The sequence below is a fragment of the Hylobates moloch genome, unplaced genomic scaffold, assembly GCF_009828535.3.
Source record: "Hylobates moloch isolate HMO894 unplaced genomic scaffold, HMol_V3 SCAFFOLD_4, whole genome shotgun sequence".
NCBI classification, from domain to species: Eukaryota; Metazoa; Chordata; class Mammalia; order Primates; family Hylobatidae; genus Hylobates; species Hylobates moloch.
This window is the reverse complement of record NW_026652279.1, coordinates 37,436,338-37,458,677: the sequence shown is the minus strand read 5'-3', so window position 1 is coordinate 37,458,677 and position 22,340 is coordinate 37,436,338. Positions and strand designations below refer to the sequence as shown.

Sequence of the window (22,340 nt, the reverse complement as noted above, 5' to 3'; positions counted from 1 at the left end):
TTCAAGACGGTCGCTGTCACTTCATCTTGCCTTGATTTCAAGAGTTACTCCTCCCCCATCGTCCCTTAACATCCTGATACATGCATTTCACACTGTGACTCTTACAATGGAAATACATGAAACAACTGGTCTGCATCTTCCGTTCCAGTCAGTTCCACTCTTGGCTTTCTCTGAGTGATCAGCATGACTCAGCGACCTGATTTTTTAAGCTGACATACATTTTAAACCACAAAGCTGGGCATGGTGGCATAAGCCTGTAGTCACAGCTACCAGGAAGGCTGAGGCAGGGGGATCATTTGAAGCCAGGAGTTTTGAGACTATAGGGCACTGTGATTGTGCCTGAGAATAGCCACTGCACTCCAGCCAGTGCACATAGCGAGACCCTGACCCTTTAAAAAAAAAGTAAAAAGAAATAATAATAAACTACAAGTAATACATCTTAAATACAATAGTGATAAATACATGTTATTCATACTTTGTGTACCATCTCTCATCAACTGGCAGAATCAACCTAGAGCCATTTTTGAAAAAGCATTCTTTGGCCCAGTTTGGGCTTAGTGGTAAGATGTACCAGTGTCTGTCACTGATGTGGGCACAGGGCAGAACAACACCCCTGTCAAGGACTTTCCATCTCAGGTTTAAGAGACGACAGGGTCTGTCTTTAGAGAACTGGAATTTCAATGGGGAAAACATGACTCATTTAGGAACAAGAAAGGGAGACAAAAATTAAAATAAAAATCAAATACAATTGTGAATATCCAAATTGTAAACATCCCAACAAGTACAGTTGACTACAGGTTGGTTAGCTACTATCCAAAATGCTTGGAACCAGAAGTGTTTTGGACTTCGGATTTTGGTTTTTTTTTTTGGAATGTTTGCATTCTACTTGCCGGGTGAGTATCCCTAATCCGAAAATCCAAACTCCGAAATGCTGCAACAATCATTTCCTTTGAGCATCATGTTGAACCTCTTAAAGTTTCAAGTTTTGGAGCACTTCAGATTTTGGATTTTCAGATTAGGGATACTCAACCTGCATGTGGAAGGCCAAGTTATTTGCCAAGTGCTGGGAGAAGGCAGAATGCCAGGACCATTGGTCAGATGCAGAAAGGGTTTTCTGAGGCCGTACAGTTTGAGTTGAGTTTGAAGGTGGCCAAGAGACCTGGCGTGAAGTTGAAAGAGTGATTCTGGTCAAGGGAAGTGCAGGTTTCCGGGTGCTTTTTGACTGTTTACTCCAAAGTCTCAGCTACCCAGAGTGACCATACTGACCTCTGACCTCCCCACAGTGAGGACGTGTGCAAACGTGGCTTCACTGTCATCATCGACATGCGGGGCTCCAAGTGGGACCTCATCAAGCCCCTCCTCAAAACGCTGCAGGAAGCCTTTCCAGCTGAGATCCATGTGGCCCTCATCATTAAACCCGACAACTTCTGGCAGAAACAGAAGACCAACTTTGGCAGCTCCAAATTCATCTTTGAGGTGAGCCAGATTTCTCCCTCTTAGCATCTTCTTTCCCTTCCCCTTCTGCCATCCACACATTTCTCACTTCCTCTTCTCCATCTACCATACAGTATGTGACACCTCAAGGGCTGAGATTTCAGGATTCCTTGGCCACCATGGCCTTACCAGTTAGAGTATGGGGAGGAACAAGAGGCTCACGAGATTGTCCCAAATGCACACCTTCATTAGACAGTCTTATTTACTGTCGGTGGTTGTGTAACTGGGACAACTGTTTCTGGAGGCAGCTTTGCAATTTGTAACAAAAACCTTAGGAAGAGTTTATGTCCATTGATGTAGCAATTCTTTTTTTATTGCTGTATCATAGTTGTACATATTTTTGGGTACATGTGACATTTTGATGCCTGTATACAATATGTAACGATCAAATCAGAGTAAATGGGATATTCATCACCTCAAACATTTATCATTTCTTTGTGCTAGAAACACTACAGTTCTTATCTTCTAGCTTTTGAAATATACCATAAATGATTGTTAACTATAATTCCTCTACTGTGCTATTGAATACTAGAACTTATTCCTTCTATTTAACTGTATTTCTGTATCTAGTAACTAATTTAGGAAAATATTCTTTTTTTTTTTTTTTTTTTTTTTTTGAGATAGAGTCTCACTCTGTTACCCAGGCTGGAGTGCAGTGATGATCTCGGCTCACTGCAACCTCTGCCTCCTGGGTTCAAGTGATTCTCTGCCTCAGCCTCCTGAGCAGCTGGGACTATAGGCACCTGCCACCATGCCTGGCTAATTTTTGTGTTTTTAGTAGAGATAGGGTTTCACCATGTTGGCCTGGCTGGTCTCAAACTCCTTACCTCAGGTGATCTGCCCACCTCAGCCTCTCAAAGTGCTGGGATTATAGGCATGAGCCACTGTGCCCAGCCTAATTTAAGAAAATATTCTTAATATGAAATCTAAACAAACAAGAAGGTAAAAAGCCAGGTAAAATTGCAAACAAGAAATGTCTACAAGAATGTTCATCACAGCTCATATGTTCCTATACAATAGTATATATACACATGTGCATAAATATTTATACATATATAGTACGTATACTTGCACATATATAGGTTGTATCCTTACTAGCCATTACCGTTGGTGACATTAATACACAAATACTGGCTGGGCGTGGTGATTCATGCCTGTACTGTAATCCCAGCACTTTGGGAGGCTGAGGATGGCAGATCACTTGAGGTCAGGAGTTCGAGATCAGCCTGGCCAACATGGTGAAACCCCGTCTCTACTAAAAATACACAATTAGCCGGGCGTGGTGGCGTGCACCTGTAATCCAAGCTACTCAAGAGGCTGAGGCAGGTGAATCATTTGAACCTGGGAGGCAGAGGTTGCAGTGAGCTGAGATCGCACTATTGCATTCCAGCCTGGGTGACAGAGCAAAACTCCTCAAAACAAAACAAAACAAACAAACAAACAAAAACAAACAAAAAACCCAAATACTATGAAGCCATGAAAAGCCGTATTTAGAAAAAATAGTATTAAAATATTTATTGTTTAGTAAAACGCAGGTGATAAAACAATATGGACAGTATAATCTGAGATTTGTTTTTAAAGTGTATGTATGGAGAAGAAAACTGAGATTGAAGATGTTAGTGATGGTTTATTCTAGGTGACTGGATAATGGGTGGTTTTTATTTACTTCATATATTTTTATTTTTTTCAAGGATGACATATTACTTTCATAATCAAGGAAAACATGTTTTTAAACTAAATTTTCTAGAGGGTATATGTTTCCCCTGAGAATTTTTAATGACAATACATCAGATTAAATCAATGATTTAAGCATCTGTGTTCCAGCCAAATTTAAACTGTTCCCTTCCTCAGAATTCTAGTCCTCATCTGCAAGGGGATGAACTTTTAAATGTGTGTGTGTTGAAAACGCAGAGCTGCTTTTAATCTTTCAGCAGGTTCCCATTTCAGACTTTTGTGCCCTGGGGGCCAGGAGCGCCTGTGTGTGGTGTCAAATAGGCTGTGATTTGAGCACAATGACCTGACACTTGATGCAGGCGATTCTCACTCTGTGTAAACAATACAAGAAATTTGGCTTGGTATAAAAGCTGTGACCTATTATAGTCTCCCAGCACCCCTCCAGAACACTAGGAGTCCTGTAGGGAAATGCTTTCTATATTTTGGCTTGTTTATACAGAGGTGGTGACAACAAGCCTATAAATGTATAAGCTGAAGAGACTGAAAACAATCTTTTCAGTATGTCTTGATACTTCTGCTTCAGCATTGCTGGCCTGCATGTCCCATCTTGCTGCACCTCTTTCACTCTAAGTTGAGCAAGCTTGTCTCTGCCTCCTAAATAAGAGGATAGGAGAGATAGCTGGGGGCCTCCCAATCAAAGGAATATTTACAAGGCAATATCTTAAAAACAGTGAATTTAATACTTAGCGCAGACTGGGGTGACAAGTGATACAGAGATGAGAGTATAAGCTTGTTCAACAACAGATACTTATACGTAATTGATAAGTATAATGATGGAGGACTTCCCGGAAGTGGTAAACTTTGAGCCAAATTTGAAGGAGAAAGTACTTTGGAATAGGTTTTCTCAAGTTTAATGCACACAAATCTCCTGGGGATTTTGAAAATGCAGATTCTGCCTCAGTAGGTCTGGGGTAAAGCCTAAGATTCTGCATTTCTAACAAGCTCCCATGTGATGCCAATACTGCTGGTCTGAGAGCTATGCTTTGAGTAGCAAGGATGGAGATTAGCAGGAGTTTGCAACTCTACTTGCACATTAGAATCATCTGAGGGACTCTTAAACCTACTCATGTCCAAGCTCCCATTTAGCCAATTAAATCAGAATTTCTAGGGATGAGGTTTGAGCATTGGTATTTTTGTACATTCCCCAAAGGATTCTAATGAGCAGTCAAGTTTGACAACCATTGTTCCAGACCAGCCCTCCTGCCTATGGCAACTCCTTCCTTCCTCTTAGGAGAGGGGTGGAAAGAGAAGGAACAAAGGGGATGCTCAGAGAGTAGCAAGACACAGAGAGATAAATTGCTTTTTAGGTTTTGAGTAATTATGCAGCCTTCAGATCATCAAAGTGGGCACTAACAGGGATTGAGCATGTACTCCATGCTATGCACCCTATGTGCTTTACACACATTGATACATTTAATCTCTGCAAGCCCAATGAGGAAGAAATTATTATCTCCATTACACAGAGGAGGAGACTGAGGCTCTGAGACCTTAATAGCTTGCCCTGGGTCACACAGTTAATAAGCGTAGGGCTGGAACCCAAACACAGATATTAATTTGCTAGCCTCTCATTCTTCATGAGAAAGAAGAGAAGCCTAAAGCCCTATAGGAAGGAAAAGATGTTTACTAATAAACTAAGGTGGTTGCCTGCATCATCATTTGCTGGAGACGCTTTGCTTCCTGGAGACAAACATTCTCCAATCTGCTCTCCAGGAGCTTGTAGGGGCCTCCCAGAGAAAGCCAAGGGCCCAGACTCCCCTGTTGCCCATCACCATACCACGGAAGAGCTAATAGGGAGAGCCTCGGAAAAGATAAGACTGTGAAATCTTTGCAGCCCAAGCACTGGCCCATGTTGCTTAATCCAACTATGATGATACCCTGGGTCCATGGGCCTTGGTTTTAAAGCTGTAGAAAACTGTCCCTCAGAAACTAGGTCAGTTTTTCTTCCAGTTTCTGCTTCAAGCCTCTGAAGCCCTTTTGATGTGAACTGGGGTCAGGAGAAGGGAAAATGAGGAGAGCAGGGACACAAAAGCAGTTCTTCTGGGGTGGTAAATGGCGGGCAGTTGGAGAGGCTTGCTAAAGCAGTCAGCAGTCTGTAGAAACTGCTGATCCCGGCTGATCTGTGACTCCTGACCAGTGAGTCCCATGGCCTCCACTCACCCTTCCCGAGGCAGGCTGTGGTCATTATTATGTGGACTTATCTTGTCCTTTCCCTCATCCTATTTCTGCCCTGTTCTTCCCCCAACATCACTGAGTGTCCTTGTCTGTGTCTGCCCCTTACAGACGAGCATGGTATCTGTGGAGGGCCTCACGAAGCTGGTGGACCCCTCCCAGCTGACGGAGGAGTTTGACGGCTCCCTGGACTACAACCATGAGGAGTGGATCGAACTGCGGCTCTCCTTGGAGGAGTTCTTCAACAGCGCCGTGCACCTGCTCTCGCGCCTCGAGGACCTCCAGGAGATGCTAGCCCGGAAGGAGTTTCCCGTGGATGTGGAGGGCTCTCGGCGGCTCATTGACGAGCACACACAGCTCAAGAAAAAGGTGCTGAAGGCCCCTGTGGAGGAGCTGGACCGAGAGGGGCAGCGGCTGCTGCAGTGCATCCGCTGCAGCGACGGCTTCTCAGGACGCAACTGCATCCCAGGCAGTGCCGACTTCCAGAGCCTGGTGCCCAAGATCACCAGCCTCCTGGACAAGCTGCACTCCACCCGGCAGCACCTGCACCAGATGTGGCACGTGCGCAAGCTCAAGCTGGACCAGTGCTTTCAGTTGCGGCTCTTCGAGCAGGATGCTGAGAAGGTAGGAAGGGAACAGGCCAAACCTGAGCTGGGATGGGGGTGAGAGAGCAGAGGTTGCTCATCCAACTTTCTGATTAATGATAGTACTTTTCTGGAAAGCTTTGAAACAGTGTGCCTACTAGTTTTAGCTAATGTAATTTTTTTTTTAAGCTCACCCTTATATAGTACGTATTATGTGCCCGGTATTGTTCTAAGCACTGTGTGCAAATTTACTCATTTTAATCCTTTCAAGAGTCCTAAGAGGTAGATGTACTATTATAATCACATTTTACAGATGAAGAAACTGAGAGGTTAAAGAATTCACCAAGCTGGGAAGTGCAGTCTGGCTCCAGGGTCCATGCTTTCGCCTACTGTTAGAAGCTGCCCCGAGTGCCTGCAATGAGTGGTTCAAGCCAGCTAAGGAACAAAAACAGTACTGTTAACAGCCACTATAATATTAATTAGTGATTATGGCCCTGCAATGTATTTTACCATTGACAAACCACTTTCACACAGTCTTATTTAATCTGCATAATCCTTTGATCCTTACGGGTTGAGTGGTGGTATCTCTCTTGACATGCAGGGAAACGGATGTTCTTTGATCTTGGGTCTACAGTGACAGAGCTGACATCTGAATCCAGCATTTTTCTGTTTCCAAGTCCAGGGCTCTTCCTGCCATACCCACTTGTTTCCAGCGGTTTCTCTTCAGCTGCTAAGCACTTTCTTGAGTAAGACACCATTTTTTCTAGCAGTGAATTTTCAAAGCTTTCCCCTTATCAGGGGAAAGTAAGATAAGAGAATGTAAAAAAGGAAAATTGCATATAGTGCCTCTTTGCTGAGGATACAAAGGTATCTTCCCTAGATTCTCTTTAAGCTAAAGAGGAGAAAGAAGAGTTTACTATTATATGTGCTTTAAGAAGAATAAAATAGGCTCTCCTCCTATCAGTTTTTTGGATATAACTTGTATTTAAATGGACAATACTGTTCTTAGGGATGCCATGACATCTCTTAGTAACCTGTGAATTTTACAATGTCTGAAATGATGGTTTTCTGTCTTTTAAGAGCTCATATTGAGAAATGTCTCTAGGTATTTTTAAATGATGAAATCGAGATCTTAAACTCTCTGTATAAGTGTGATCCCAATTTATGTACTAAATATAACTGCAAGAAAATTTACCAGAATGTTAATAGTTTTGCTTCCTTGGGACAGGCTTATGATTGATTTTCTCTGTATAATTTTATAATGTTTTCTAATTTTTTATAACATACAGTAAAAGAAAATTAGTATATGCAGTTTTTTTTAATGCATATCACTTTTTATAGCATATCCCTTTTTATATACCTCTTGAATATGATTTAAGCAAGTTTTGGGAACTTCTGACCTTTCTTGGGGCTCTTTGCCCAGTGGCCTGGTAGCCTAGGTCTGACCCTGGCCTGACCTGCTCTGGGAAGGGCAGCTTAGACCTCAGAATTCCTGCATTGCTCACCAAGTGATTAGATGCCAGGGCAGGAGCCAGCTGTTCTGTGAAGCCAGAATCAGGTACTTTGGCTCTGTTGCCAGTTTTGTTTCCTTTGTTTTTTTTAATTTTTTTTTTTTTTTTTTTGAGACAGAGTCTCGCTCTGTCGCCCAGGCTGAAGTGCAGTGGCACCATCTCGGCTCACTGCAAGCTCCGCCTCCCAGATTCGCGCCATTCTCCTGCCTCAGCCTCCTGAGTAGCTGGGATTACAGGCTCCTGCCACCATGCTCGGCTAATTTTTTGTATTTTTTTAGTAAAGACAGGGTTTCACCGTGTTAGCCAGAATGGTCTCGATCTCCTGACCTCATGATCTGCTCGCCTTGGCCTCCCGAAGTGCTGGGATTACAGGCGTGAGCCACCGTGCCCGGCCCTGTTGCCAGTTTTGGAAAGATCTGGAACATCTCTTTTTTTCTTGAGGCCTGTTTTGCTCTGGGGCAGGGAATCTGCTTTGCAGCCTGGCCTGGGTACCTGTTTCAGTGAGCAAGGGACAGAAAGGGAGGTGGGGGACTTAGGTCTGCCTAGGTATGTTTTAGAGTTTGGGGCACTTCATGGTATCCCTGAGGCTCAAGGACAGGGGAAGCCTGCATAGGGCACAGATAGTGCCTGTCTGAAAAACCAAGCAAACAGCATACCATAGCTCCAGAAGTTCCCAAGTCAAGGAGGCTGCGCTTCTAGGGGCTGCCAAGTTCCATTCAACAGGGCAGTAATTGCTGTTACACATATATTCTCTCAATCCATGCTCGTAAGAATTGTATAGTATATGATAATTACTATTTTACAATTGAAGAAATGGAAACTCAGAGAGGTGAAGTGGCTGGCCCGAGGTCATACTGTTGGTTAGCCAGGGCCAGTGTTTTAATCTGTTTCCAAAGCCCATCCAAGCTCTTATCCAATAACCCTCCTGTCCCTCTGCTCCCAGAGCTTGCCTCTTGCTACCACTGAACACCACCTGTTAGCCCCTAGGTCTCCTGGTGCATGCCTTGATGGCCCTAGAGAAAAATCTCAAATCCTACATTTTAATGCTCATTCCACAGCAGGGGCTCTTTCTGTGCCATGGACTCTTTTGGTCTGGTGACGCATATGGACCCCTTCTCAGAATAACATTTGTAAATGTACAAAAAATATACATAGGCTTGGAAAGCAATTAATTACTTAAACACGGTTATTTGCAGGAACAGAAAACCAAATACAACATGTTCTCACTTATAAGTGGAGGTAATCATTGGATACTCATGGACTTAAAGATGGCAACATAGAACCTGGGGACTACTAGAGGCAGTAAGGAGAGAGGGGGCTAAGGGTTGAAAAACTAACTATTGGGTAGTATACCCAGTACCTGGGTGATAGGATTATACCCAGGTAATAAACCTGCATGTGTATCCCTTGAATCTAAATTAAACGTTAAAAATAAAATAAAGAAATAGTTATTACATTTTAAAAATAGCAGCACTATATGTACTTTTCAATTAACATGCTAATAAGATCTACTTGAAGTCTAATAACTACCATAATCCTGAAGTAGCGATGGACATAAATAAATGAGGTTTCAGGACAACAACCCTGATGTGATATGAAAATGTGTGTGTTTCTATTGGAGTCAAAGACACCAGCATTGCTAACACTAATGCAGTTTGTTGACTATGTTCATAATGGAAGAGAATGCTATATTTCAGTTAGAGGTTAGTGAAAATAAAGATATGATTTTTTTTCCTATCCAAGTATATGATCCCTGAATTCTATCCATGAACCCAAGGTTTAGAATGCCTGTTGTGTGATGTGCTTATACCTTAAAAAGGATTGTGGGGGAGTGTGCAAATGTGTACATGTGTATGTTCATGCATGTGCATGTGAGTAGAGGGGTGGGAAGAGAGGGAGAGAATATTCAAAACAAGGGAGCAAAAAGAAGGATGGGATGAGGGCAGCCCAGGAATATTTTGAGGTTGAGTCAGTGGTGAAAACGTCACTCAAGCTTGACCCAGCTGCCACTGAAAATGTGCTGAGTGCTGGACAGGGTAGAAAAACAGTCCTTTTAAGTTGCTTTAATATTAATTTAAAATATCTGCCCAGAGCTAAGTGCTTCAGCCTTTGACTTATTTGGTGGCTTTGGAAGGGGGTGAAGAGGGTGATGGTTTGGAGTAAGGGCTGTGAGTGTGGATCCACATCTAAACAAGGGCTTAAGGAAGTAGTTACTGCCTGAGCCAAGTCTTAGTCTCCCTTCTGGTGGGAGGCTGGTTGGCAGAGGCCTCTAATTCCAGATCTGGGAAGCTCTTGGCAATCAGAGGAGTCTGGTGATAGTTCAGCCTCTATTTTTGTAAAAGAGGTGGGCGCAGTCTCTCCCCTGGCCTTGCAGGGTGACAGCTTGTTCCCAAGGGCTTGAAAATGGATTGGTATTCCCCATTTACCAGCTGGCCTTGGGGAGTGAAGCTGCCTCTCACTTCTTCCCCTGTCACCTGTGGTGACCCCCCACATTCCCCATCTTGGAGGTGCTGGAGAGTGGGCCATGCTCTCTCCCAATTAAGCATCTAGGGAGTAGGGCCTCTGTTCCACAGATAATTCATAAAGCAAGTCACTCATTCATTTAATAATCAATGTTGAACAGCTGTCGTGAGCCCCCAAAAGGGTGGGTAGGCCAGAAGTTCTGTCTGGAGCAGCTCACCATCTAATTAAGGAAGTGAGCACATAAGCTCCTGTGTATTCACTTTTTTTTTTATTTTTAGAAGCAGATTTATTGAGGTATAATTGATAAATAATAAGTGGCACATATTCAACACATATGGTCTGATAAGTTTGGACATGCGTATACACCTATAAAACCATCAAGGTGATAGACAGCCATACCTCCAAAAGTTTTTTTGTTTCCCTTTGCATAAACTCTTACTTATTAAATGCTTTCTGTGCACCCTGTACTGTCCTAGGCACAGCCTCTGTGCTTGGAGAATTTTCAGAGAACACTGCTGCTCAGGAATGACAGGAAAGTCTTAATGAGCAATCTGTGGAAACACAGAGTAATTCAGAGATGATTCAAACAATGCATGATGTTAGATGAACCACTGCAGTCTCAGCCGGGCGCCCTCTGGTCTATAACTAATGGGACTGTCCTCCACTGTATTCACAGAACACAAGCCAGGTCACCTGTCATTGGCCTGGTGCAGATTAAGGCTCTCTGTGCAGCCATGTTTCACATCCGGCCACCCCTCCAGTTGCAGTAGACCCTGTGTGATGAAGGTGTCTGCCCTGCAAACACAACCTATTACTGAAGAGAGGGGATGGGCTTCTTCCCCATTGGGGGCCATATGTGGTCTTAAAAGTTGTTAAGTAGACTCATTGTAGATGTGCCTTTGGAAAATGGAAGGGTGAGTGCTACTCAGTGGAAGATCCTCCCCACACACACCCCTTCCTGGGTGCCCAGGGCACATCTTATAATGCTAGAACAAGAAGCAACCGTGAAGTCCACACGTCTACCTCCCACACACTGTAGAAATCCCAGCCTTGCCATCTGATGACAGTCATTATGACCTCGTGATGTCAATGTGCTGATGCCAATGATAAGTACCAGAAAATACCGAAACTCCCATCTGCCTTCTGATCTGGGGAAGGCCGTCAGTCTTCCAGTCTTTTCAAGGAAGGAGCAGAGCTTCAAAGAGTTCCAGTGCATAACTAGACTTAACTGATTGAGAAATCTTTATCTACTTCATTTTTGAATAAAGGAAGCTCTACTGATGTCTACCCAGGGGGCCCGTTTTTTAGCCTTGCCCAAAGCTATTCTGGAAAGGAGAAGATATTTGCACTTTGGGAGAATCCCCAAAAGAGTGAACAAAGCTGGCTAATGGGGCTTCCAGTATTGGAATCATGCCTATTATTGGTTTATGCAGCACATTGTATTTGTTTCATGTGTAAATGCATGGTTGGGAAACGCCCAAGACAATATCCTTATCACCCTGCTTGAGAGGATATTTTGGTGCCTACCTCCCCCATGACCAAGACATCTAGCCCAAATGAGAATCTCTCATTTTTTTTAGGTGTTCAGCAGAGACTGTGGCCTCCATGGCTGCCTGGCCCTGCCTTTACCACTATGGGAAAGCTCACTTTGTAAAGCCTAATTTTTAAATGCCTTCCTGCATATTCATTTTTGCATGGTGAAATTCTATTCACATCCATGGGTGCCATGCTGAAATGGAGCTGTGGTGGGTAGAGTTAGGATTTGTCCTGGGGTGACACGTATCGATTGTGAGACATTAGGCACATCTTTAACTTCTCACCCCCAATTATGTTACCGACAAAACAAAGATAAAGAATTTGTATTACTTCTACTTCAGCATCTTTTGACTTTTCTTCTGCTTCCACACTGCACTGTTCTCATGCACAATACTCTCTCAATGAAAACATCTTTCAACAGGAGAAGTGGGGTGGCCACAGTCATGGTGGTGGTAGCTTTGGAGGTGGTGATGATAGAGAATAAACTTCTGAGGAGATGTACCAGAATCTGCAGAGTGGTTTAATAAAGCCCCACCCCCACCCCAATCCATTCCTCTTCCTTTGAGACTTGCTCCACTAAATAAATATCTAAGCCCTTTTACAACTTAACAATTATATAATACTTTTTGCTTTTTTGCTTTTTCGTTCTCCCCTACATATTTGTAGTGGGTTCTTCTCTTTTCAGGATTGTTGCCTTGGGTAATTATGAAAAATAAGAAACCTCTCAGCAAAAATAAAACCCTACTCCCTTGAGGTTTTGTTTATTTGTTTGTTTGCTTAAAAAAAAGACAAACTTCTTCGCAGGGTTGTTATGAGAATTGAGTGGGGTTATGTATGTAGCAGTGCCTGGCATGGTGCCTGGCCCAGCATAGCTATTCCAGGAATATTGGCTTCCCTTCCTTCTCCCTGCGCTATTTCAGTTATGATTTACTCTTCAGTCATGGGTGCCTGCTGAGACCATGACGAGTGTCACTGATGCTCTCTTCCAAATGAACCTGCTCTAAATCATTTTCAATTATCCTTAATGGAACAAAATTCAGAATTGATTTTTGAGAGAAGTTGGAAATTATGGTGTAGATTCTTGGGGGTCCTGCAGGTCACCAGGCTATGCAGTGCCCCTGGGCAGGGCACAAAAGAGGAGCACATAGGTCAAATTGGGGTCACACCTGAGGAGTCAGGGCAGGGAGATCCTCCACAGGGAAAGTTCTCTGGAAAAACAAGGTCTGTCCTTGAAGCAGCCGCAGAGGAAAGTGATTCTTCCTGGTGTCCCATGAGAGGTGAGCACCCGTCCCCATGCACCCTCTACATCGGAGACACTTGTCACCTTCTGGCTTTGCAGTATAGCTAAGAGCATATTTGTCTTATTCCCTTGCATACTTGGGGCCAGAAATACTTCCTATGGCAATGTTTATGCATTTTAATATTCTTGGAAGTCTGTGCAAACAAAATAATGTTGCTTTTATGTTAATCACCATGAGAAAATCTACACTGGGCACCACTGGGCGTTGTGGTAGGCAGCAGACCACTGTGCTAAGGGTGATGTGCTTATTGCATTTTGAGGTTGGTATGTCCTGTTGGCCACATTAGCATTGCAGGACATCCCCAGGATGCCCCATCACTGGGCAAAGTATCCACTGCTATTTCCTGTCCTTTCCCACCAAGGTATAAACAGTTCTGGTCATTCCCTAGAGCCCAAAACAGGACCCAAAGTCTTATCCTGCCTGGGGTGACCAGAATCAGTGGGGCTGTTGTAGAGAAATCCTGCTGCTTCTACTTCCCTGGTAGACCCTGGCCCACTTTCTCTTCTCTTCCCCACACCTCCAACACCCTCATTCCCCATGAGGCAACAGTAACATGATTCCACTGTCATTTGTCAAAGTGAATTGCCTTTGCAGTAATTACAATATGTAATTCTTTTGGGAATGTTGAAAGTATTTTCACACCCATGACCTTAGAGATTTTCTGGCCCAGCCCATCCTTTTATATAATAATCTTTGACCCAGAGCAGAGACCCACCCAAAGTCATCCAGTCCGTGGTTCATCATCCAAGTCTCCCATGTACTGTATGTGGTAGGCCAGGTGGGCACGTATAGGGGCATCATTTCACAGATGGGAAAGCTGAGACTTGGTGTGCTTGAGTGGTTTGCTTGGGATAGAGTCCTCTGCTTTGAAGCTGGTGCTCCTCCCTCTTCTCCCAACACACACACACACACACCACACGCACGCGCACGTGCGCACACAAACACCCACGTGTTCGCACGTGCACACACACACACACCCTCTACACCCTCTCTTTGGAGGCTTCTTGCCATGCAGGACAGATGGTGGCATGTGCCAGGAACCTAGGTGGTAGCTAAAGGGGCTGGGGGCTAGGAGGATAAGGGTCACTTGACATGTGTCCTCACCAGTGCTGTGGTGAAGGGACAAGCACTGGACAGGCCTCCAGAGGGGCGCGTCATGTCTCTGTGTGGTTCAATTGCCTGAGCCCTTCATGTTGGGAGGGAGGCTTCAAAGAGCTGTGACCTTCAGGGTGGCCAGAAGGGCAAGGCCTTTACTGGGTGGTTGTAATTTCCTGCTTTTTTTGGAGAAAGGCTCCGGTGCCCTCTTGTTCCTGCTCTCCCCCTCCTACTGAGACCTTAACCACCAAACCCCTCCACCTACTGTTGACGGGGCTCAGGACAAGGAAGTGTGTCTGTATCCCGCCCCCTGACACAGAACACAGTGTCCTGTATTATTTCCAGCCTGCTGGTCCTGGGAATTTCGACTTACTTTTTTTCATTTCCTCCCCTTGAACATTAGAAACATTAGATTCCAAAAATAATCTAAGTCACAGTGTTCTACAGGCTGCATGTGTGTGTTTTCTCCCAAAGCTGTTTTTCTCCCTCTTAAATCCTTTCTCCCTCTCCTTTCTTCCCTCTCCTGCATTTTCAGCCCCATTTGTATCCTGAGATTAGCACGCCTGCAGGAGGAGTGTGGGTGTGGAGAACAGAATGAAGGAAGGATTGGGAAGAATGCTCAGGCATGAGGCTTGGCTCCCTTCCACGGTTCTCTCAAGAGAGTGGAAGGTGCCAAGACCTGAACTGCTGTGTGTAAAGAGTCTGCCTATGCAGCCCCTGCTTATGAATGGACCCCATAGAACTGTGGACCCCTTAGTGACTCTTTGGAACTGAGAACTAAGACACTGTGTTAACAGTACTTTCCAGAATCTGGGTTGTCACACTGACTCTGTCTGCAGCAATTGAGGTGAGCTGTGAAAAGAAGGTCTGATCAGAGATGAACTGTGTGTGTGTGTGTGTGTGTGTGTGTGTGTGTGTGTGTGTGTGGTGCAGGGCAGTAACTGAGAAAAGTTCATTGACTCATTCATCAACAGACATTGAGTGTCTACTCTGTGACAGGCCTTCTGCTGGGACTATGTCTCTCTACTCTTACCCTAGGCCTTGGATGGAGGATAATGTAGGGCAGTGCAGGGAAAATCAGAGTTAGCACTAATGTAATTCTTGATACATTGTAAGGAAAAGATGGTTTAGAGAGTCACCACTCCGGTGGCTAGAACCCAGGTGAGTTAAGATATCAAGGTCTCTGTTGCTTTCTGGGTGGAGGTAGGGCTGGTGGAGGTGGGGTGGGTGTCTTAGTATGTATGGGAGAAAAAGCATGGAGGTGGTCCAAGCAAAAAGGAGACATGTCAGCTCTGCCCCAGTAGGGGAAACAGGGGAAAGGTTTTGGTACCCTGTTTGAAGAATGAAGGACGTTTCAGGTGTACTTTATAAAGTAAAAGAAATTTTACTTTATAATTTGTTTTATAAATTATAAAGTAATTTGGGAATGCCCCGTCACTGGGCAAAGTATCCACTGCTATTTCCTGTCCTCTCCCTCCAAGGTATAAACAGTTCTGGTCACTCCCAAGAGCCCAAAACAGAACCCAAAGTCTTATCCTGCCTGGGGTGACAAATTTGTCAGACTTTATAAAACAAAGTCTCTGTTCGGGGTGGGAAGCTTTCCCAAGGTTTCTTTCTAGGCATTTTGCTTTGAGGAACCTGCTTTCCTTCCTTTTTTCTACCTTCTACCATTTTCCCCTGTTCCCTTTCTACTCCCTTTCCCACTTGTGACCTTCCTGGTCCCTGCGCTGGCATCTCCTCAGGCCTGTCCTTACCTTTTGTGCACCTGTTCTCTCTGAACTGGTTGCATGGCCTTCCTTTTCCATTCCTGCTTCCTTCCTTGGTCAGAGTTAAGGAAGAGCCCCATGCACAGTTCAGGCCTCCTGTGGGGGACAGAGAGAGCACTGGTTTTGGAATTGGAGAAACCTGGGTTGAATCCCTGCTGGGTCACTTGTAGCTGAGTGACTGTGTTCAGTTCACCCCCTCTGAACAGTGATTTCTTTATCTCTAAAATATAGATTTTAATACATGCCTTAGGATTATTGTATGAGTTAAAGAAAATGTACATAAATCTTCCAGTATGGCTGGAGCCTTGAAGACATTCAGCACATGGAAAAAATGGTAGATTTGTAGAGATAGACTTGTGCTGGTCCATGTAAATGAGTGGAATCAGCAGTAGATAGATGCCTGGGGAGGCTCTCTTGAGGGGCATGCATGGGGAATACAGCCCCATCCACAACAAAGATGCCGGAGTGGAAAGTAGGCAGCCTGTGGCAGCAGAGCATGGAGGTGAGGAACCTGGTGGCTGGAGAAACCAAGAAGGGATCTTGAGGAGGAACTCATCAGTGGGTATTAGACACAAGGTTGGCTGCTAGTAGGGAGAAAAGGAAATGGATGCTGTAACCAGGCTGGCAGGATCTTAGAGAACACTTGCTGAAGATAAGCCAATCACTGTACTGAGCACTGTGCCAGGGATGGGCAATTGGAAGATAAGCTGCATTCAGGCCTTGCCATGTTGGAGCAGAGGGCACCAGCAAACAAATAGCCATTGCACAGGTAAGTTCACAATGGTGTCTATTAGTGCTATGGGAATGTAGATGGAGAAATGTTTAGCCAGGGTTAGGGATGCAGGGAGATGGAAGAGTGTGAGCAAAGGCACAGCAGCTTCAAAACGCAGGCTGGATCCTGGAAATGTCTGCAGCTGGGTGTGGCTGGAGCACAGGCTCTACAGAGAGGAGTGCAGGAGATCTGTGTTCATGCCATGTGGGTTACCAGGAGTCGGAGCACAACAGAGAGTCAGAAGTCCATGGAATAACCAGTGGACCATGAGGAAAACTGGATTCTGGCAAATGGTTCAGGTCTTGCCAGGAGCATCTGAGAATCCTAAAGTCTTTGATTCAGGTCCAATCCCTTACCCAGGGCAGAACTCCCTTCCAGATGTGCATTTTTCCAGATTCTTCTGAGCATTTGCAGGGCTGAGGAAGCCACAGCTTTGTGAGGCAGCCTGTTCCACTGTTCTATAGCCCCAGTTGTTAGAAAGTCCTCCTTCTAGCAGGCCAGAATCTACCCTCCTGTAGTTACACCCTGTAGTCCCATCTCTGTCTCCCAGGGTCACTGGGGAACTACTCTCTTCCTTCCCCTACAGGGCAGCTCTCCCATAACTTGGGGACAGTGCTTGGGGACCTTCCTCCTGTTTTCTTCACCAGATAAAGTTCTGTGAGTTCTTTCAGCCTATTTTCGTTGGACGTGGGCTGTAAACTCTTTAATGCAGCTTTCCTGGGACCAGTTTTTCAAATGTGTGAGGGGAAATGGGAGGAGTCTGCAGCTTTTGGTCCCACTTGCACAGGTGAGAATGAGATTTTGTATGTGTAGGTGCCCTAGTTTTTGTAGCCCAAGTTAGTTGATCTGAAACCCCAAGAGTTCGCCCACCCAGAGAATGATGTTCTCTCACTTGAATAGAGGGAGACACCATCTTATTTGTAAATACAGGAGGATATCTTCTCACATATGAGCACAGAGAGATTTTTCCAGTATGAAAATGTTGAGTTAAAGTGTTCTGGTACCAAGGTCAGTAGTAGTTACTGTTTCTCAGGGAAAAGCCCAACTCGAGGGTATCTACTGTTCAACCCCACTCCTGTATCCCGTGGCTCTTCCTGAGGTCATTACCAAGGAGAACTAAAGCCTCATACTCTTATCTTGTAAAGAGTCGGAAACCTGTGGTAAAACAACATGGCACATGTATACCTATGTATCAAACCTGCACATTGTGCACATGTACCCTAGAACTTAAAGTATAATAAAAAAAGAGAAAAAAAACATGCAAAGGAATATTAATCTCTTGGAGGAAATCTGCCTCTAGCTGGAATCCCAGAAGGGTTCTTCCCCCAGTCCCCCATCCCATGGCCTCTTTGAAATCCCACTCTCTTAGTTTGTTCACCTCTAGCCTCTCCTTAGTAAGCTTTCTCTAGCATAAGAATGTCCCCCTGTAGGAACAACTGCTGATGTGGTGAGAAGATACACTCTGTAACATATGCTTTCTGGTGGAGAGATAAAAGAGGGTTTGGTTTCCTCCATCCTCTTTAGAGATTGGGTTGACCAGCTTGTCCCAGATTTCCCTGGGGAGATGACCTTGTCATGAGGTGGCAAGAGGGGGTACAAACACAAAGGCCCTAGAATGGAGAGTGAGACTGGACTTGGGCATTCAGCTCCCATCCCTCAGGGCATTCTCTTCTGTGCTTTGCACATTCCCACCTTTTCATGCCTTTGTGCATGCCAACACTCCTCTCATTTGGAATGCCTGCTCCGCTGTATGTGCCTATTAAAACCCTCCCTCAGCTGAAGGTCCAGCTCAGATGCTACTCTCTCTGTTCTCCCCTGTTGGACGTGCTCTTTCTCTCTCTGAGCATTTCCTGCAGCCCTTATCCATCCCCCTCAAGTTGTCCCTGTTCCATCCCATCTAGCATTATAGCTAGGTGCTCAAAGATCTCATTCCCCCAATTATATTGAAGATTTCTGGAGGTCAGGACCAGTGTCTTCAATTACTCTGTGTTGACCAGAGACACTTAGTGCCAAATAAATAAATAGTTGACTGTGACACAGTCTGTACTCACTGGGCTGCTTGAGAATAGAACAAAACCTGTGAACATTGAGCTGACACAAGAGCACCACCTACTGCTGAATGGTTTCTAGGAACGCTACCTTAATGCACTCACTGTTGAAAACTGTTGTGTTAGCAAGTTTCACCTTGCAATGGAAAGAGTGATTTGGAGGCAGGAAACCGGTTCTGGTCCTTTTATACTAATCCAAGTGGGAACAGATGACGTGGTAGTGAAAGTAGAAAGGGAAGGGACAAACCCTCGAGACACTCAAGGAAAGAAAATAAGACCAGTGACTGGCTGGATGTCAGGGGGCAAAGGCAGCACCAAGGCCTTCATGTTAGGAGGATTGGCAGTGGGACAGGAGTGGGAACAATTCCCAAAGACATTTTGGAAGAAGGATGGATAATTAAATGAAATTTTAATTTTAACTTCTTTTAAGGCACAGAAAAGTGAAAGAAGTGATTATGAAGATTACTTAAAACATTATCATGTGTTAGCTGGTTATTGCATTTCTACTTTTTTCTTTTTCTTTTTTTTTTTTTGAGATGGAGTTTCGCTCTTGTTACCCAGGCTGGAGTGCAATGGTGCAATATTGGCTCACCACAACCTCTGCCTCCCGGGTTCAAGCGATTCTCCTGCCTCCGCTGAGTAGCTGGGATTACAGGCATGCGCCACCACACCTGGCTAATTTTGTATTTTTAGTAGAGATGGGGTTTCTCCATGTTGGTCAGGCTGGTCTTGAACTACCAACCTCAGGTGATCCACCCACCTTGACCTCCCAAAGTGCTGGGGTTACAGGCATGAGCCACCGTGCCTGGCCTCTAACCTACTTTTAGGGACAATGGATGCTATCTAAACACAGGCATTTACCTTGGTCCTCTGGCAGCCTTGAGGCGTGATGGGGCTCTTCATTCAGTAAGTTCTTCCTAAGCCCTGCAGAGTATATCCTGCAGGGTCTAGAAGCTGGAAACACTGCCAAGCTTCTCCTTGTGGATGTGCCCAGCCTGGCTGCCTGCATGGCCCCTTACCTGTCTGAGCCCCATTGCAGAGGCTGCTGCTGGAAGAGGGGAGAAGGGGCAAAATGGGGTGCCTAGTCCTCCTCCTAAGCTCAAGGTCAGGCCCACCTAGCACATACCAGCATAGCTAGGTGGTGGTCTTCTCCCCAAGAGAAGGGCTCCCACAGGGAGGCCTGCCTCCTTCTCCGAGAGAGGGGCTCCCAAAGGAAGACCTGCCTCCTCCTTAGCCTCATGTGGAGCTTTGTTCCCAGATGTGCAAGTGATTGGCACAGCCGATTTTAGGATATGTGGGAGGACTAGATGAGAACATCCAACAGACACTCCATTTTTGCAGTAACAATAATAGTTACCATTTATTGAGTGTATCCCTTATGCCAGGAACAACCATTAGCTCATCTAAATTAACTTGCCAAGGGCCAGATCTCAGTTTATGTCTAAATTTAGCTCTGGGATAAAGTTGGGCATTATTTTCTCAGCCTGGATTAAATAGGATTTGACCTCTTCAAGTCTACATTTTGGGAAGTGAGTGAAGTACATTCCCTCACTCTGTTCCTGAAAATATTTTATCAGCATTTGTGGTTCAAATGGAAAGAATTTGGCCACTCAGAGTCAATATCCCGGGGCTGTCTGGGCTGACTCCTGGCTTGGTTAGTTCTGTTTCTCATCTGCTTGACTTGCTGGCTCCTGGATGACCATTCCTTCCCCACAGGAGGGTAATGAGTGTGTTGCCAGTGCTGCAGGGAATAAAGTGCATCCAGGTTCACAGGCTGGAAATAAAATGCAAAAACACCTTATTTAAAGTCTGAAAATATTTATATTAATGACTTGGTGAGATTTTTTGTTACATCACTTAACTTGAGGAGGGCAAGAGTGAGGAGAGTGGCCTTTTAAGGCTTAGCATTGAGTGTGTGCTTCTCCAGACAGCTGCTGAACTGCAGCTCATCTGTCAAGAACAGTGTGTGATTTTAGCATGAAGTTTTGCAGTCTTAGTTTCTCTAATCAGACAGCAACTACTTGTTGTGACTGCCAGTTTATCTTGTCTGAACCCAGAGGAAGTAGAAAGAGACTAGCATACATTCTGGATCTGCTATGTATCATATGCTATACTCAGCACTTTTCATATATTATCATATTATGATCTTTATCTTCTTTGACCCAGACATTTGAAGAGTTTGTGTGAAAAAGATGGGAGAGGGAACAAAATGGAGGAGAAAGCGGAGGCAGAGACCATCAGTTGGTGAGAAGTCTGCAATGTACTAGTTGGTTTTTGTTCTATGAGATCAAGGCTGGCTTGGTCTCCCCTTTACAATGAGATAAATGCCTGTATATCTGGGAGGGTCTCAGTCTAGACACTCACTTCAGGGTTAAAAGCAAATCTGAGCTATCACTCCCCTCCAGTGGTTCCCCAATGCATCTTTTGCCCTTTGTGATCTGGTATCTCCCTATCTCCTACTATCCCTTCTTACAATCCCTCATTTTATGCTGCTGATTTAAACCTCCAGGCCTTTGCTCAAGCTATTTCCTCTGATTAAAATGCCCTTTCAAACTACACCTTCTTTGCCTGACGAAATCCAGTTGTCTTTCAAATGCTGTCCAGGTATTGCCACCCAGAAGCCATCCATGCTTTTCCCTAATGCTACCTCTGCCAAGTTGGACCAAGTGTTCCTCTACTGTCAGCCCACACTATACGTCTCTTATAGTACTTTTCACATTTTATTAACATTAACAGAATATGGAATGTGTTTGTCCACCTCATTAGACCATGGCCTTGATCTTTTATCACCAGTGTCTAATCCAATGTCTGGAATACAATGAGTGCTCAACAAGTGAATGAACGATCACACTAAACATCATGAGCGTGTGACTCTTGGTATCAGGATGCTTTGGGCTGCAAGAAACAGAAGATGAGTAAAATTTGCTTAAATATCAAGGAAATGTATTATTTCACATTTTAAGTAGTCACTCAGAGACAACGATGTGAGCTTCAGGATAGATGAATCAGTGCGAGCCTGTCTTCAGGCACTCAGGATCTTTCTATCTCACTCCTCTGCTGAGATCTCACTGTTTGGCCGAGAGCTTCATTGCAAGGCTGTTTCCCTTCGTGGTTCTAAGACAGCTGCCAATTGTAACAGAGCAACATGCTTCACTCTTCCAGAAGTGATAGGGGTAGCAGGAGAAGGAAGGAGAAACACAGACAGACATTGACTTCTCTTTCCCAGAAGCTATAAGCAAATTTCTCCTCAATTTCGTTGGTTCATACTTACTAAGACTCGCCCAGTCCTGAACCTGTAAATAAAAAGGGGAGTGAAATTAGGATGACTGGTTTGAACAAATGATCTGGGGTGTAATGGATGTTAGGGAATCAATGTCCAATATACTACTCTAGAAGGAGTAGTATATCCTTCTTATCCTTAGAGTCTATCATGTCCCATTTTCTCTCTCCTTTCCTCTGGAACTCTAAGTATGCCTGTGTTAAAACTACACTACCCAACGGGCAGTCAGTAGCCACATCTGGCTAATTAAACTTAATGTGTACAGTGTACACTGTTATGGTGATAGATACACTAAAAGCTCCCAGACTTCACCACTATGCAATCTATCCATGTAACAAAATTGCATTTGTATCCTTTACATTTATACAAATAAAAAAATTAAAAATAAAATTTTTTGTTTGTTTGTTTTCGAGACAGAGTTTCGCTCTTGTTGCCCAGGCTGGAGTGCAGTGGCATGATCTCAGCTCACTGCAACCTCTGCCTCCCAGGTTCAAGTGATTCTCCTGCCTCAACCTCCCAAGTAGCTGGGATTACAGATGCACGCCACCACGCCTGGCTAATTTTTGTATTTTTAGTAGAGATGGGGT

General features: G+C 44.6%; 1 protein-coding gene across 19 annotated transcripts in view; it reads left to right on the top strand.

The window, feature by feature from the left end:
- KALRN (kalirin RhoGEF kinase) overlaps positions 1-22,340 on the top strand; it is a 695,573-nt gene that overhangs the window by 227,185 nt on the left and 446,048 nt on the right. For all 19 annotated transcript variants that reach the window (XM_032149952.2, XM_032149957.2, XM_032149956.2 and 16 more), the window contains exons 4-5: positions 1,284-1,476; positions 5,509-6,021. In XM_032149952.2, coding sequence (XP_032005843.1) covers positions 1,284-1,476; positions 5,509-6,021 — 706 coding nt within the window. The remainder of the gene's footprint in view (positions 1-1,283; positions 1,477-5,508; positions 6,022-22,340) is intronic.